At 37.2% G+C, this 18,454-nt stretch overlaps 1 protein-coding gene across 3 annotated transcripts in view; it reads right to left on the bottom strand.

The window, feature by feature from the left end:
* Window positions 1-18,454, bottom strand: part of SENP2 (SUMO specific peptidase 2) — a 32,167-nt gene that overhangs the window by 2,175 nt on the left and 11,538 nt on the right. For 2 of the 3 annotated variants that reach the window (XM_039356361.1, XM_039356360.1), the window contains 9 exons: window positions 14,533-14,578; window positions 11,747-11,807; window positions 8,809-8,973; window positions 8,007-8,138; window positions 6,912-7,115; window positions 6,734-6,813; window positions 6,428-6,512; window positions 3,575-3,670; window positions 1-1,761 (listed from right to left, as the gene is read on the bottom strand). The exon at window positions 1-1,761 is cut by the window's left edge and continues 2,175 nt beyond it. In XM_039356361.1, the coding sequence (XP_039212295.1) occupies window positions 1,699-1,761; window positions 3,575-3,670; window positions 6,428-6,512; window positions 6,734-6,813; window positions 6,912-7,115; window positions 8,007-8,138; window positions 8,809-8,973; window positions 11,747-11,807; window positions 14,533-14,578 (932 nt within the window). In that variant the 3' untranslated portion in view covers window positions 1-1,698. The remainder of the gene's footprint in view (window positions 1,762-3,574; window positions 3,671-6,427; window positions 6,513-6,733; window positions 6,814-6,911; window positions 7,116-8,006; window positions 8,139-8,808; window positions 8,974-11,746; window positions 11,808-14,532; window positions 14,579-18,454) is intronic. The other variant, XR_005558290.1, reaches the window with a different exon arrangement.

Here is an 18,454-nt window from a genome sequence, read left to right as displayed (position 1 = left end):
CAGCTGTAGGGGTTAACTACTATCTGCATTGGGGCAGGTAGTCTGGCCTTGATCCTGAGACATGGTAAAAGGGGTTAACGATGGCAATGAGTTTGATAGCAGTATACTTTTCCCCCACTGAATAGTCTGAATAAGCCTTTTCACACTAAATGACAGTATCTATCTGCTATTAAAGTTCTCGTTTTGGAGCACAGCTTTTAAACTACGCTTACTAGAAATGCAGTCAAATTATTCTCAAACACCTAGATTGAATGTGTAAAATTGATAGTTGAGCTATACTGGAAGAGCTGGCATAATTCAGCACTGATCAAGTGCTAATCACTCCACTAGAACCTATTTCTAGATAAGATAGGGATTTTTTAAATGTAACTTTGAATATATCTTTACCAAAAGCCCACAAACCATCAGTTTCCATTCCTGATGTATTCTACACTAAAAGACTTAATTCTGCCCAGGACACAGCTTTACTTTGTAATAAAATTACTTCCTGTAAACCTATCTGCATTGTCATCTCTGTTTAACAGAAGTCAGGGGTTCAATGTTAACTCCAAATGCTAATTGTCCACTACTATATAATAAGGCAATTAAGTGAAATTGTATGCATAGAATAATAGAAAACTGGGCAACTGTGATATTACTTTGCAAAACAATGGGTAGCAGCAATACTTATGGTTATATTATTTTACTAAAAGGTTGCTGTAATTAGGCTCTGAAAACAGTAAATAACTGGGGCTAGTAAGTATTTGTTTTAGCTAAATTCCATGATAAGCTGTTGGAAGAAAGCTTTCTTTATGTGGCATGAGAATGTTTGTTTTTCTATGCCTCAGCCTAACATTGTGCACAATCTTAACATTTAGCCTAAAAAACTTGACAGTAATGAAAGAATCAAGATTGTCATTTTCTGAAACAGAAAATCATTGATCTTGCTATTCCTCACCCTTGTTACATTGCAGCATATAATAACATAGTTGAAAAACACTTATTTCACTTCTAAAGAGAAAAGGCAATGAAAGTCACATAATTTATATCATTTTTACTAGATATCTCCATTTTAGTTAAACTATCTTGGAATTCCAATACATGTCCAACACATACAAGAATACAAATAAATACTCTCATACAACATTTTAGTTTTTAAATAAAGAATAATTCCCACCTAGGGCTTTCACAATGGATTTGTTACAAATCAAACAGAATTTTCCATTTTTCAGCATCACTAAGATCCAGTTTTATGAAAATATAAACTCGGGAACATACAATGGGTAAGCACACTCCTTTCACTATCTTGCAAAATACAGTCGTCCCAACTATAGTTTTCCAGACCAAATGCCTCAACGTTAGTATACAATAAAACTTCAAAAATAAAGCTCAAAAAGCATGCTTTTTGCTTATAATCAAAGGGCGAGTCCAAATTGTATTTTGGTTTGAGTGGATCAGTTAAAATTAATGCGACAAATCAGCTACAACTACAATTGCATTACTTATAAGCAGTACTAAGTTGAATCCAAACAGGGCATTGAAACCATAGACAACCTGCAAGCTTCAAGAAAAAGCTTCTGGATAACTTCTGGATAACTCCCATCTCTGAATGCAGCTTAGCCAAGAGAGTGTTTTCAATCTTTGCCTTTAAATGGGCACAAGTCAACTGTATACTCAGATGGTGTTTTATGCACATGAAACCATAACAGTGGTCTGGCATCATAGCAACTTCTGATGAAGAATCTCCCATACCATTTTTTTTCGATAATAAGGCATATGAAACTGCAAAAAGAAACTCTGTTAACATATTTCATACTTCCATTTAGCAAATACGCTATTTTATTTTTGCTTTCCTTAATAACAAATGTTCTCTCAGTAACTGACAAAGCACACATGCACTAAAAGTCAAAATAAAATAATCATTAAAAATGAGAATCACCAGCCCAGGATATAGAATACAAAAGACATAAAATAGCTATTTGACATAAAATTAGTAAAACTCTAAGTCTATAACTTCTTGTGTCTAAATTGTTAAGTATCTAGAAGAAGACAAATTATTTGCCTAGCTGTTGAAATATGGGCACTAAGTAAGATTCCTTTGGAGATTGCATTCACAGAATACATAACCTAGCTTAGAAAGCTTCCCTAATGTTTATTCACTCTAAGAAGACACTAGGGAAGGGACAATCATTTAGATTTTGGCCTCAAGTCAATAAAAGTCAAAGCCAATATTTGCATAGGGCTGGAAAAGACCGGAAGCCAGTGCAACTATTAAGATATTGGCATTTCATGGTTGTATCAATCAATACCGTTTTAAAAGGTTCCTCTATTCTACCCTCTGAACATCCCAAACTATTTTCCGGAGGTATCCTTACATACAACACATTACAATAATCCAACTGGAAAATCAGTTTGTTCCCTCTTATCCAGATATGGGCTACAACTGGTATATTAACCAAAGCTGATAATTGGAGCTTTTAATCATTGAGACATCTTGTGCCTTCAATGATAACATAGAATCCAGAAATGATCCAAGCTGCACATTTGAATTTTGGAGGAAATTTAACTTCTACTACTGCCAGAACAGATTAACCACTACTCAACTAGTCAAATTAATCACCTTTAGATTACTGCCTCCTTACTACAGAAATTAAGTTTTAGTTTCTAGCCCTCATCTAAACTGTTGTCTTGTACAATACAGGTCACCTATTGTCCTCTCAAATTAAGTAAAACAGATAATATCAATCTACATACCAATAACATGAATAGCGGCATAGTGTTTAGTAGGTACTTCCCAATATGAACACATTACATTTGTGCTCTGGGACCGTCACTGGCTTCCAATCAATTCTTGTATGCAATTCAAAGTGCTAATTTCACCTTTAGAGCCTTTCAAATTTTGGTACTGAAGCATCTCAAAGGCATCCTCCCCTCAATTTCAACTTGCTGAATACAAAGCTCCCAAGAAAATCTATTAGTGGTTCCTCTTTTCTGAGAGGCCACTGCTTTTATGTGGTGGTGCTGATGCTGTGGAATAGCCTGCTGTCTGAAATCTGATCAGCTTCCACTTTGTTAGGCTTCAGGAAATTATTAAAACAGTACTTTTTAAGACTTACAGATGTAACTGACTATTTTTACTGCTTTTTAATTGCTTGCTTTATAATTTTATTCATGTTTTATTTACCCTTGTTATATAAAATCATTTATACTATACACATTTTATTAAGATTGTAAGTCAGCAAAAGTTTCATGGCAACAGATTTTTAAAAAAACTAATACTTGATTCAGAATACCATGTCTACCGGTATCAAAATCACAGTGAAATCCAAAAGAGCCAATTGGGTGATATTCGCCATCTCCTTCTTACATAAGGGAAGCCAAAATAGTTTCTGTCCCAAAATTAATCCAAAGATGAATCCAGACAATTAGTTTCATCTAAAAATGCTTGAAAATAATCAGTAATTCCAACCATGAGCATCTTATTTAAGGGGATAATAATAATCAGTCTACTGTTTCTATCACAGCACTAATAACAAATAAATATCTCAAGAGATAGAACAGCAAGAAAATTATTTCCTAAAGTATTTCAACTCACCTGTGTAAATGCAATGGGTTTATCCCTAGTGACAAAGTCTGCAAATTTGCAAGTAAACATTCCACAGTCACTGCCATTTAATTGCTGCGGAATTTCCTAAGATTGAGAAAAGGGAATATGCAGGAAATCTCATTAACTTTTTCTTGTTTTATTTAAATTACAGATCACTGAAACCTAAGAGCAGCAATTCTATAACAGATCATCAATTAAACAGGCATCTAAATCGATTGCTCAATTTCAAAAAATTATATAACTATCTGTACTTTAAGGCAGGGCTTTTCAACCAGTGGTACGGGTACCATCTGTGGTACATTGGCACCTGGCAGGTGGTACATGACCATCCTAGAAAAGTAGTAGCGGAGGAGGGGAATGAGCTGAACCGGTGGCAGCAACACACAAGCCTGAGCGAGAGATGGCTGGAGCTGCAGGGCTGTCAGGGCTCAGCGGAAGCGCCAGGATCAGCACCAGGCTCCAGCTGGAGCTCGGTGCTGATCCTGGCGCTTCTGCTGAGCCCTGAAGAAGCACCAATCAGCTGGAAAGCAGCACTGATCCTGGCTCTCCTGCTGAGCCCAGAAGAAGCGCCGATCAGCTGGAATATTGCAGCATCTCTAGGGTCTTGTGATTTACATTCAGATGCTTGGCAACTGATTCATATTTATGACGGTCACAGTGTCCCAGGGTCATGTGAAGTGACCAAAACCTGATGCAATCACCCAGCAGATGGGGAGAACAAAAACCAAACACCTCCCACCCCACCCCCGCTGCCAATCCTCAACAGAAATGCTCACAACGATGAAAACCTTGGACAGGGGGAAGAGCACCACCGGGTGGGGAAGCAAGTGTCTTGCTTGGCTGTGGCTTGGGGGGAATTTTTTCCAGTGCCATTGTAACTTCAAATAGTCACTAAGCGAACTGTTGTAAGTTGAGGACTACCTGTACTTTATCACATTTTCCCTTTTTTTTGGTCATCAAGTTTTTGACACCTTGCTAGGCGACTGGTGGTACTCGGATATTGCCATATCCTAAAAGTGGTACAATGGGTGAAAAGGTTGAAAAGCCCTGCTTTAAGGAACAGGAAATTCCTAAAGATGGACAATATAATATATGTTTATTCATTCAAATTTACAGGCCACCTACATCATGATAAAGTAACTTTGGGTATCATACAATAAATCTTAAAAACAATTCATCCATAAAAACGATTATTAAAAAATGAAAAACCCAAGTCTAAGAGAGAACAACAGACGTTAATAACCATGGAGCCACTTCAATATCTCATTGGTCTCCTGGGATCTCCGGGCCTGATGGCATAACCAGATTTTGCGGGACTTCTGGAAATTCAACAGTGATAGAGCCAGGTCATTTCAGGGAATTTCCATAAAGCAAATGGCATTCACCAAATGCAACTCTCATACGGACCCAGAGCATGCCTCTTCTGCTGAATCTGGTTGGATGGGCAGATACATTCAGGGAGAGATAATCCCTCAGATAACCCAAACTATGCCATGCAGGGCTTTAAAAGTCAAAACCAGCACCTTTAATTGGTCCCAGAACAAACTGATGACTAATGCAGCACATGGAGCAGAGGTGTAATTTGTATTGCTGTATAGATACACATTAATGCCCCGCACTGTTGCATTTTGCACCAACTAAGTTTCCGGATACTCTCAAGGGTAGCCCCATGAAGAGGGCATTACGGTAATCCAACTGGGAGGTGACTAGCGCCTAAGTGATCGTGAGCAGAGCCTCCGATCTTGGAACTGGTGCAAGTAGCACACAATATAAAGTTGTGCAAAGGCTTTCTGTCTGGTCTGAAAAACCACGTCTGCACCTGAAGATTCAGTTTAGCTGATTTTTTGTTAAAAGCCTACGCAAAGGATTCTTCTCAACAGTCAGAGTTAGAGTCAGATAAGAATCAAGGGTATTCAAGGGGGGTTAGTTCACTTCTGGCTATCCTCCTCCTGGATCTGCCAGTCCTTCTCCTACATTTTCCTTGCTATGACTGACACCTGCTGTTCAAGCACAATTCCTGAGTCCAGGAAGACTCCGAGATTACACATGGAATCTCTTTGGGGCAATGCAATCCCATCCAGCAGCAAAAATAGAATAAATCAGGAACTGGCAGGCCCTCAAATCCCAAACCACTCAGTCTTTCCAGGGTTCAGTTGAAGTCTGTTTTCCCCATCCAGACTCTCATAGCCTCCAGGAAATGAGATAAGATGTATACAGCAACACTTAATTTTCCAGAGGCAAAGATGAATAATTGGGAATCCTCAGCGTACTGATGACACCTCACCCCATGGTGACAAATGAGCTCATCCAGCAACTTCACGTGGATCTCTCCCCTCCCCCCACATCACCACTGACTGGAATATCACTTGATATTTTAGAAGCTTTCACCCGATACAAGACATTTTATTTTTAATAAACAAATGTAGGTTTATGCTGGAGATTCAGAAACTACACAAATGTCCATTTAAATAGAACTTCACTGCATCTATATGTTGCACTTAAATCAGGTCTGGATATAATAATCCTAGGTAAGAATCTATGATTTAGCAAATCAGACCTGAATACCCTCTCTTATCCATCACATCTTCCCTTATCTCTGAAGTGCTGTTGTTTTTTAAACCACAGACCCATTTCATGTGCAGTAAGGAAGCTGTGGTTTGAAGAAGTCACCACTGAAGTACTGAAATCAGTATTGGGGAAATTGGGGGGGGGGTTGTGAAGACTAAAACATTTATTCCTAAATTAATAATTGAATCTTGCTGAAATGACCATTTTAGAAGTTTAGAACTTCTAAACTTTTAGATGCGCAGTAGAAATGAAAAACACAACAGTTGCACATACATGAGGCTTCATACTGTAAAGTATCCAAGACGAAACATTAATATCCAGGTTTTTCTTTGCTTTACTTTCCTCTTGCAGATATTGTCTGTTCAATAAAATCATAACAAACAGTGATAACATTTTCCTAAGAATTAAGATCATCACTCTTCAGAGGTAATAAAGTTTTGCATGCTGTATTTTTAATACATAAAAAGTAAAAAAATATCCACCCAGTTTACAGCAATCAATAGAAGTAATGGTTCATTTTATCAATCTAATAGAAAAAGTAAAAAGGGACATTTTTTGTACCATTAGACATCTACTTACAACAATCTCATACAGATCCTGATGCCATTTTGTCCCATTGAATCAAAATATTTGATAGTTTTTCTTCTCAAATCTATAACCTACAACAAAGTGAAGATTTTAGTAGAATCTGGCAGGTAACCATCACATTATATCCTCATCACCCAAAGAATTTCAGAAAAGCTAAAATGTTATTTACCACTAATGCCCAATGTAGTCTGATATGAATAGGCACCAAGATTATGTCATGTTGGAATAAGTCAACTTCTTTGGTCCATCTTTTTACTGCATTATAGCCCATAGAACTTAGCTTGGAATAGAAGAAAGTGCTAAAAGCATAAAGTACTGGAAATCCTGGCATTTTATTTCTCTCAACCAGAAGATTCATATAGAAGTTAATGACCTATATCAAAGAGAAGAGACAAGATAAGAGGAAGAAATACACAAACAGATACATATACATGTGTGTATGTATGTATATATATATATATATATATATATCTTCTAATATACTAATAAAATGCAATTAATTCTCAGGGCTATCTTTATAGAGATATTCCCGCAAAGCCTTTACTGGAATATTTCTATTCCTGAAAAATAGCCCTGAGAATTAATTGCTTTTTATTAGTATACTTGAAATAGTGTATAGGCAGTTCTCATTTAATGACTGCCTTGTATGGCGATAATTTGCGATTTTACAGCGAGAAAAAGTAACCTTGTGACCAATTCTGACATTTATGACCTTCAGAGGCCTGTAAAGAAAAATTGAAGTAAGATCAGAAGCATCGCTGCGGTTCCACTTAACAACTGCTTCACTTAATAAACAAGTTGCTGATCCCAATTGTGATTGCTAAATGAGGACTTCATGTAAGACATACAAAGGGCTCAGGAAGTTACAATTCAATAACACAAAAAAGGGAACTGATCCAGTCCAGAAGCCAGTTCCAGTTCCTACCTGCCCTGTATAAGGTGTGATGAAACAAGCTTAAAAAAACAATCACACTTTTGGGACACATTTTCCTTATTTAGGAAGAAGATGCACAGTGGAGAAATTGTCATGAAGCTGATGAAGTGGCACTATGCTGCCTTTCCATCTGTCTCTTATGAGGGAAATTAAAAGCAGAAACGGACTGAGATGACCTCACTCAACATTTTGCAAGCCAGATATACTGGTCTGATGGGCAATTCAGGCCTCTAGATCAGAAGCTTTCCAACCCTGTGATAGGTCATTACAGTTATTTCTACAACAAAGGACTAATGAAACTTAAGCTACTAATGAGAAAATTTATTTTACCACATCATTGAGCCATTGCTGGTTTCTTAATGTTTGAATGTCTCTTCGTGTAATATTCAGCTTGAAGGCACTAGTCAAAATTTCATCATCTTGACCATAGCTCAGAGCATTTGCTATCTCTGTTTCCATATCCTGGAAAAACATTTTATACTATGAAGGTCATAAACAGTTAATATTAAAACTAAATTTACACATTTTGAGGAAGTAAAGTGAGGATAGAAACAAGATACTCAGATTTTGTTTTATCTTGTAAAGAAAAAAGTGAATACAATTATCTTATTTCTAGCATACTTTATACCAGTGGTTCTCAACCTTTTTAATGCCGCGACCCCCCCAACCGGTCATAAGTCGAGGACTACTCAACCGGTCGTAAGTCGAGGACTACTCAACTGGTGCAACCCCGTTTGCAGAATGGGACTTTTGGCGGGCTCAGCAGGGCAGAGACAGCCTGGACAATTCCTATTGGCTTTTGAAAGCCAATAGAATTAGACTCTATTCAAGAGAGTCTATTCTATTGGCTTTCAAAAGCCAATAGAATAAAAGGGAGTAGCACAGCTAAGGAAAAGGGGGAAAAAATGGCGGACTGCATTGTTTGGCGACCCCCGTGAAATGGTCGTTCGACCCCAAATGGGGTCCCGACCCACAGGTTGAGAGCCACTGCTTTATACTGAAAATAACAGTTTGGATATAATCTCGTTTGAATGACTATTTCTTGAAATAAGTTACATTCCTATACTGGGGACAATAAAGACAGAAAATATCTGGAGCTAATTTCAGATAAACTTAGTCCTTTAATGCCTACCTCTGTAAACTCAGGAAAGCACTCTGTAGCCTTTTCCAAACTTAGATACTTTTCTCTTATTTCAACCAGAGAACGTCTTCTGTATGACGATTCTTTCTGGACCAGGCTTAATCTAAGTGATACTTCTTCTGATAGATCATTTCCCATCAAAGGCTGCATTGAGTTCTAAAGAAAATGGAAAAAAAGAAACTGTAAAATCAAACTCTGTAATTGGATTGTTCATGGAAAGGAATCCTCCAAAAGACAAAGAATCCCATCAAAAGCTTCTTTATAAAACAACCAACTAGGAAATCCCTTATCTTTTTACGCAGTGAACTCCTGAGGCTTGTAAGAGTTTTAGCTTATAAACTAAACTTTAAAAAGGGAGGGGGAGAAGTAATGAGTTTACGGTTCCCTGAGGTTGAGACATGAGATATAAAAAAACGGCTTGATTCTTCCCCTGCACCATGAGGTTAACTCTCAAGGAAGAAAAAAAGTTTAAGGGTTTACTTTTTCCTTTTCTCACTCTTGGAATATGCCCAGCTCTCCTGACACATAATAAAATCCTCAGGTTTGGGGCTTGCAATTGCTTCTTTAGTACTGCAGGCAACGGCATGGAAGGTTTTAGCAGAGCTGAACACAGGAAACTACCTCATAACAGACTGTTCATCAAGTCCAGTATTACCTATTCCAACAGTAACATTCTAGGCGTCTAAGTCATGATCATCCACATCATATTTGAACTGATGTGAACTGGAATTCATCAGGGACTGAACTTAAATCTTATACCTGCAAATAATGAAATTCAGGTCACTGAGCTATAGTCTCCTATTTGTTTCCTTTTCTTCCCCACTCCCATCCCTCTCCACCCTTCAGCAACAAATATTTTAAACCACCCTGAACCTATAAAACCAATTTCCTAGAATGGTTCCTGACTGTACAATTCCAGCTGGTTTGGAATAGAATCCTAAAAAATACACTCAGATCTGTTACAAAAAAATCTGAACAATTTCAGTAAGTCATTAAAAGAAACACAACCATCATTCTGGTTTTTACTCTACGTTATACAATTAACAATGCAGACTATCCATGTCCAGATACAATAATATACTTCTACATCAGTGTTTCTCAACCTTGACAATTTTAAGGCGTGTGGACTTCAACTCCCAGAATTCCACAGCCAGCAATGCTGGCTGTGGAATTCTGGGAGTTGAAGTCCACACGCCTTAAAATTGTCAAGGTTGAGAAACACTGTTCTACATGAAAAGCAGGAGAACACTTTATTAGTGCCGTGTATATTACAATATTAATCTGTTGTATTGGAAATAAAACAACAACTTGTCATCTGACAATTTTACTAGTCAGAACTAAAAAAGTTGTCAGACTCCAAGATGTTCCTTAGAAGTAAACACATACCTGGCTATAACATTATGCCAAGTATTTAAATCTTAATTTATTAAGATTGACAAATGGTTCAAGAAGTTCACAAAAGTTACTCAAGGGTGGTTAAGAGATTTTAAACAACAATCCCCTCCCTCCCTCAGATTATCCCAGCCCCTCCTTGAGATAATGAGTGTGCTACAGGTCCTCTCTATTAAACAATGTGATCTTGCAGGACTAGGAAAGTATGACATTGCTATCACAAACCCTGCCCTCTGGAACAGCATCTCCCTCACAGATATGGACAGTGCCCTCTTTCCTGAGGTGTAGGAAGGACTTTAAGATGTGGGGTTAACATGTTTGTGGAGGCCTTATTGTAGTTTTTTGTTGTTGTTATGGTTGTTTTAGCCTGAGTTGCCCTTTTTATGTTTTAAACTGTTTTTAGGATTTTGTAAGTGACCCAGAATCTGTTCAAGTAGGTGGCCATAACAATTTTAAAGAAATAATAAAAAATGGAACTCTACCATTATAGAGTATAATAATAGAATCTTAAAACCTTAACAGAGATTCTCTCTCCCTTCTCTTATACCAATCAGAATCAAGCTAGGGCAATCTTGATTTTTTTTCCTTATTCCTTTCTCTCTATTTGGGCTAAGCTAATATTTAGATAACAGTAATTGAATTCCTTCTTCAAGGCCATCTCTACACAATTCTATACAACTAATTGTTTTTCTTTATATTTAAACCAGGATTGGGGGGGGGGGAATCCTCTGTAGTATTTTCTTCAAACCAGTAACATTAATTTGGAAGTTTTTTATCTTGTCCCATTATACAGCAGCCCACTGCCATCTTGGAATTTGTCTAAGGCGCTGGATTTTGAGGAAAATAGTTCCTTTTTAATTAAATTCTTAGTAGTAACATTGTGATTCGACAGCTCTGTAATTTGTCTTTCTCAAAGTTAATATTTGCATTTTAATATTTAAAATTAGGAAGGATTCTTCATGTTTTTAAGTAAGTTTGATTTTTTTTTAAAATCTCTGGTGACATTGCTCTATTTCCCAAGGAGGGAGAAAAGTGCTTGTTTTTTTGTATATTTACCACAGCACAGGGTGTGATAGCCCTCTCCTTCTGACACATCAGCAGTAAGAGCTAGGATACCAGATGATGCTACTTTAGAAGGTAATGACAACAGGATTTATCAAGCCACTACCCTAAAGCAGAAGATAGAACCAGGCTGAGAAAACCCAAAGGCATTCTGACACAGGAGATTTGAGACTGTGAGCTTTCTATTCTATGTACTCGTTATTAATATTCTTAGGAAAAGGATTGAAAAGAAAAAATTAAGGTTCTGAAATGAAAGGAAAATAATGCTTGGCTGAAATTTTTCAGAAGACTGTTCTGAATGGTATTTGAAAATTAATGATGGCATTCTAAACAGCTTCATTGTAATGCATTTCATTTCTTGTAATTATTTTAATGACATTATGTTGGCTAAAATTTTAATTGAATTCCAAAATAATTATTAATAAAATTTAAAAGAAAAAAAGACAAAAGTGTCACAATAAAGAGTGCATCTCACCTCTTTTTTCTGTATGAATACCTTTTCATGTTCTGTTGTTCTTTTTGCTATTATTATTGATCTGATAGAAACACGGAGACAAAGAGGTTACTGGGAATATTACAAAAGTAGAAAGAAACACTTTTATTATCAGGAAGAATTTTACAAGCATTTTATACGTGCTAAGCTAATGTAATCCTACAGAATAACCTTATAAATGTCAATTATAGTGGAATACAAAGAATGAAACAGAACTAAATTATACATTGTTCAGTGGCTCATCCTTTCACACAAAATGTTATTGCTGAAGAATTATAAAATCACTACAGCCATATAAAAAAGGATCTAGGATTAAAAGTTTGGTTAAATATTTAAAATCTGTAAACTTGTTAAATAGTACAGTGATGAGAGAAAGTCTGTTAACACATCCGAACCAACTATGATCCTGCAACCCTAGGATCTATAAATGAGACGAGACCTTCATGTAGACTATCTTATTACATAAAGAGATTCTGGTTAAAAACCAAACCACAATACCATGTCATGATCTACTGAACACTCTATGCCAATACTCATTTTCTTTGAGTCTGCTCTTCATGACACAGGTTTGTGAAAGTGAATGATATTTTGATCGAGAGAGACTCTCAGAACTTGAAAAATAGTTGTCAATGCTCATCAGAATGGGAAGCTCACAAAATTACCGTCAATGGTCCGATAAAAAAGTGTAAAAATGGAGAAAATGCACACTGTGATTAATTCCCAGTAATAGTTATCCAACAAAATTCACAAGAGCAAGGCATGTAATGTTCCAAAAGGCTGCAAAGAATGCCAGGTTAACAGCAAAGGATTCACAGGTCATTCCTCCATAGCCTGATGCCAGCAGTCATAAATTTACCATACGCAAAACACTGAACAAAAGTAATTTACAGGAGGATATCAAGGAGGAAATCGCTACTATCAGAAAGCACATCGCTGCCCATTTTAAGTCTAAAAAAGACTTTTGCAATGAAAACCTGATTCTGCAGTATGGTCAGACCAGTTGAAAGTAAAAGTTTTATGCATTAAAGAGAAACATGGTATTAGGAGAGAATCAAACCTTGCATTCCAACAAAAGAACTTAACTCCAGCTTTGGAGCATAGCAGTGGAAATGGTATGGTTGCAGCTGCTTTGCAGCCTCAGGATCCAGAGACTTTGCTCTCATTGAGGGAACAATGAATTCATTGAGGGAACAATATAATTTACTAGCCAATTCTACAGGAGGATGTCAGGGTATCTGTCTGTGAGTTGAATTTTAAATGAATTGGACTCACGCCACACAACAATAATCCTAAACAGAACAAGTAATAGAACGGCTAAAGTAGAAGAATTCTGTATTTTGAATTGGCTGAAACAAAGCCCTGGATTTAATCCAATGAAACATCATGGCATAATCAGAAGCAAATAGTTCATGCGAGAGAGCCCAAAGATATCAATAGATTAAAGCAATTCTGTAAGAAAGACTGAGCCAAAATAAATACTTGCCTGTTGATGTGCAGATCTGATTATCTGGGACAGAAAATGTTAGGTGGAATCAATGCAACCAAAGTGCCACTAGTTATGTATTCTAATACTTTATATACTTTCAATGTGTTCACAAAAAGTATAACGCAGAACATTGTTTTCATGCTGTTTGTTTAACCAGAATCTCTTTATCTATTAACAGAACTCAGGTAAAGCTGAGATCTCAGTGTAAGTCATAGTACTACACGATAGTTCTAGAGTTTATAAATATCTAATTAATCTGTGTTTCACTGGAAAAGTTCCAGAACAGCATCATCAAATGAAATGTTTAAAAACTATACATCCACTATGTTTTCAAAATAAAAAAAAATCAACTAGGTTTTTATTTTAATTTGTCTCTCCAAATTTTATATGTTGTAAGTATGTACTAAAACTAATATGTAACACCCAATTTCAAATTTGCTTCACTGAGCCAGAATGTCTCAGTAGAGTAGAGTAGAGTGGAGTGGAGTGGAGTGGAGTGGAGTGGAGTAGAGTAGAGTAGAGTAGAGTAGAGTAGAGTAGAGTAGAGTAGAGTAGAGTAGAGTAGAGTAGAGTAGAGTAGAGTAGAGTAGAGCAGAGCAGAGAAGAGCAGAGTAGAATATGGAAGGGACCTTGGAGGTCTTCTAGTCCAGCCCCATGCTCAAGCAGGACAAGTGACTGTCTAGCCTCTTCTTAAAAAACTCCTGTGATGGAGCGCCCACGATTTCTGGAGGCAAGCTGTTCCACTGGTTAATTGTCCTCACTGTCAAGAAGTTTCTCCTTAATTCCAGGTTGCTTCTCTCTTTGATCAGTTTCTAACCATTGTTTCTTGTCCCTGCCCTCTGGTGCTTTGGTGAATAACGTGACCCCCTCTTCTTTGTGGAAGCCCCTCAAATACTGGAATACTGCTATCATGCCTCCCCTATTTCTTTTCTTTAGACTAGCCAAAGCCAAGTCCCGCAGCCGTTCTTCGTATGTTTTAGTCTCCAGGTCTTTGATCATCTTAGTTGCTCTTCTCTGGATTTTTTCCAAACTCTCAACATCTAGAGCACAAATGCTCCTGGCTCATGGCATAGATAGAAGCCAAAAGAGGACATACAGAATAAATGCTCTCAGTAGCACATAACTATTTAGATATGAGTGTTTTGTACTTCCACTTATGACACAATGCTAATTGGCACTACTCCTGAGAAAAGGACAAAAACAAAACCTGATGCACAAATATTTTCTGGGTTCTTATCCTCTCTTAAAACCACAAATTATAAATCAATGCACTTTCACTTACCTGCTCATATCATTATTAGAGCCCAAGGGACCAAAGTTCTTGATTCCTTAAAAAAAAGGATACAATAAACATAACTCAGTTGGCCACCCTGCACATTGGTGATATTTTAAAGGAGCATTGGTTGTCTCACACATTTTACTGATGTATTCTTTCAGTTCTTAGTAATTAGCCTAGAAAAGAAAGCTTTTCAAAAAAGAATTCAGTTCTTGATGCAAACCAGTAACTCATGTCCAATAAAAAGAAGCAATTTTGTTCGATCTGCTGATAATGAAAAAAAGAACCCTGCTGGGGAAAAAAAAAATAGACAGGAGGTACAAATGATTTCAGATACTATTGTTGAAAACCTGGGATGCTTGAAGATCAGACCTTGCTAAAAAGGGCTACTGATTCAGAAACAAGACTTCTTTTTCGAGCCCATTTTCCTTTTCCTCACTTCCACCCATATACTAGCTTCTTCTCATTGACAGCTACCTCCTACCTTTTCCTCACTTCTATGGTTTTTTTTTCTTTTTCTGCTGCTTCTGCTGAATTCAGTGTGAGATCAATTTGTGCATATAAGAATGATTGTTATCTATAGATGAGAGATTAATTATGTTTGTAGAGACATAGACATTTTAGTTCTTTTTGGACAATGGCTTCTGATATATAGATACATATATGCAAAAGTGCATAAACTTGTATGACAGATATGCTTTAATATTAAAAATTGCTCAGAATTAAATTTTATATATTTAAAATAGTACCAAAGATCAAAAGGCACTGTTACTCTTTTTCAGGCTAACACATTTTATTTAAAGGCATATATCTTTGTGAACTACACAACTTTAGATGCAACAAAATTTACTGAAGCTTGTAACTTTCAACAGCGTTGTTTGAGAAGGTCCCACCGGATACCTTTTAATTTTTAGTCAACATAGACTAGCATAACTCTCTTCCTCCAAAATATTACCAAGAAATTGAAATCATATCTTTTGGGGGGGGAAGTATTTATCAAAACGGGAACAGGATTACCTAGACATCAAAACATTTTTGCCAATAAAAAATTCAAATATTTAATTCAAATATTTTATTCCAAAAATTTTATTCCAAGAATAAAATACTTGGGGGCCAGTGGACACATTTTAAATTTTGACAACCCATTAGAATGATAAATATGATCAACAGCAAAAATCCGACTTTTTTATTCACTTGATTTATAACCTGCCTTTTGTCTAAGAGACAAAGAGTAGTATTATATAATGCATTCTCCTGTAATTTTCTCTTACTATCACTACCCTATAAGATAGGTGAGACTGAGAGGGAATAACTGGCTCAAAGTCACCCAGCAAGCTTCCCCTTTCCAGGAAGGATTAGAAACTGTGTCTCCCTGATCCTAGTCCAATCCCGTCTCACGAAAAAGCAAATTAATGAGCATCCTTTCCGCTACTCTCTCTAGCCCACATATAGGTAAGTACCCTTAGGTGTGTGTGAGGTGCAGCACAGGTTGGGTACATTAGAGGTATGGCATGGGTCAAGGAGGGTGCACCAGCGGTGTGTGAGTGGCTGGCGTGAGCATAGCAGGGAAGATTGCAAATGGCGATCTTATGAACACCAGGCACTGCAAGCAATCCTAAGTGCGAACCTGTTGCCAAGTGCCCAGATCACAATCGTATGACCGCAGGTGGTGGGAAGGCCGGAATTCCGAGGACCGTTCATAACCACCATTCATTCAGCATCGCCGTAATTGAATGAATGATTGTAGGTTGAGAACTATCTGTGTTGTCATTAACTTTTCCTTTTTTTAAGTTAAAGGAATCTAAAAAAAATAATTAGATGAAGCACAAACTTGCTGACAGTCAAAAGTGATGTATACAGGCAGCAACATAAGAATCATCTTGCCTAGTTCAAATAAAAAATAATATACCTCCTTTCTTATTCTTTCGCAAATAAAAAGTAATAAACTTCATGGCTAGTCCCTACAGTACTAGCATCAGGACTGCAGGCCAGATTCAAAGTGAAAAAGAAAGCCCAAAAGAGGCAATGTCAGACCACGTGCATTTTTACTAGGAAAACTGCATGAATGTGTCTGTGAAGTTATTGGAAATTGAGGCTGACTTGAAAGAAATACTACTTTTTAATAAAGTTTATAGGATACTTGCTACTATTAAAATGCAGTAGAGTTAGACAATGCTTTGATTTGATTTGAAAAAGGTCCTGGAATACATGAAAGAATCTTCCTCTCAGCAACCATTCAACCGTGAAAAAATGCAGCTCCTTTAAGGAGTTGCAGAAAGATGCTAGATCCACATGCATCCTTCCAAACAACCTCTTCCAAACTGAATCTGCATTCCAATTAAGTTAAGAGGGATAGTTAAGATGACAGAAGTCATTTTAGATGTAGAAATAGAAAATTTAGAGATGGAATATACCAGTGTGGGGTAGTATTTAAGCTGCTGATTATGGATTTACATCCTCACTAAATGGCTGGGCAAGACACTGCCTTTCAACCTCGCATTCTTCATTTGGTAACAATTGTGTGGAAAAATTAAACAATGAATTGCAGTTCTTGAAGAAAAGATAGCATAAAAAAAACAAATAAGTTAATTTAGATAAGATGTTGAGATCATTTGGACTAGTAATTGTTATCTAGAAATAATAATAATAATGATGATGATGATGATGATGATGTTGGAAGGGACCTTGGAGGTCATCTAGTCCAACCCCCTGCTTGGGCAGGAAACCCTATACCATTTCAGACAAATGGCTGTCCAGTCTCTTCTTGAAATCTTTCAGTGTTAGAGCATTCACCGCTTCCAGAGGCAGGTTGTTCCACAGGTTAATTGTTCTAACTGCCAAGAAGTTTCTCCTTAGTTGTAGGTTGCTTCTCTCCTTGATTAGTTTCCATCCGTTGCTTCTTGTCCTGCCTTCAGGTGCTTTGGAGAATAGCTTGACTCCTTCTTCTCTGTGGCAGCCTCCAATCCCCTAATCATCTTTGTTGCTCTTCTCTGTACTCTTTCTAGAGTCTCAACATCTTTTTTACATCATGGTGACCAAAACTGGATGCAGTATTCCGAGTGTGGCCTTACCAAGGCATCGTAAAGTGGTATTAATACACATGATCTTGCTCTATCCCTGTTAATGCAGCCTACCACTGTGTTGGCTTTTTTGGCAGCTGCAGCACACTGCTGACTCATATTTAGGTGATTATCCACTAGGACTGAGATCCCTCTGACAGTCACTAACATTGAGCAAGGTACCACCTATACTATACCTGTACATTTGGTTTTTCTTGCCTAAATGTAGAACCTTACTTTTTTCACCATTGAATTTCATTTTGTTAGATAGCGCCCAGTGTTCAAGTCTTCCAGATCCTCCTGTATCTTAAGCCTATCTTCTGGAGTGTTAGCTATTCCTGCCAGCTTGGTGTCATCTGCAAATTTGACGAATTCCCCATCTATCCCCTCGTCCAAATCGTTGATGAAGATGTTGAAGAGCACTGGGCCCAAAACAGCACTGGGGCACCCCACTACACACTTCCCTCCATGTAGATGCGGTTCCATTGAGGACCACACGCTGAGTACAGATGGTCAGCCAGATACTAATCCATCCAGTGGTGATGCTGTCTAACCCACATTTTTCTATCTTAACAAGTAGTAGGTTGTAATCTACTTTATCAAATGCCTTACAGAAGTCCAAGTAAATTATATCCACAGCATTCCTCTGGTCCACTAATTTTGTCACTTGGTCAAAGAATGCAATAAGATTTGTCTGGCATAACCTGTTTTTGACAAACCCATGTTGGCTTTTAGTAATGACTTTGTTTGTCTCTAGGTGTTCGCTGATTCGTTGTTTGATTATCTTTTCCAGAATCTTCCCAGGTATTGAGGTCAGGCTGATAGCTCTGTAATTTCCTGGATCCATTTTTTGAAAATGGGAACTACAT

This window comes from Crotalus tigris, unplaced genomic scaffold (assembly GCF_016545835.1).
Source record: "Crotalus tigris isolate CLP2741 ecotype Arizona unplaced genomic scaffold, ASM1654583v1 scf7180000018824.943158, whole genome shotgun sequence".
Classification (NCBI taxonomy): Eukaryota; Metazoa; Chordata; class Lepidosauria; order Squamata; family Viperidae; genus Crotalus; species Crotalus tigris.
This window is presented reverse-complemented; position numbering and strand designations above follow the sequence as displayed.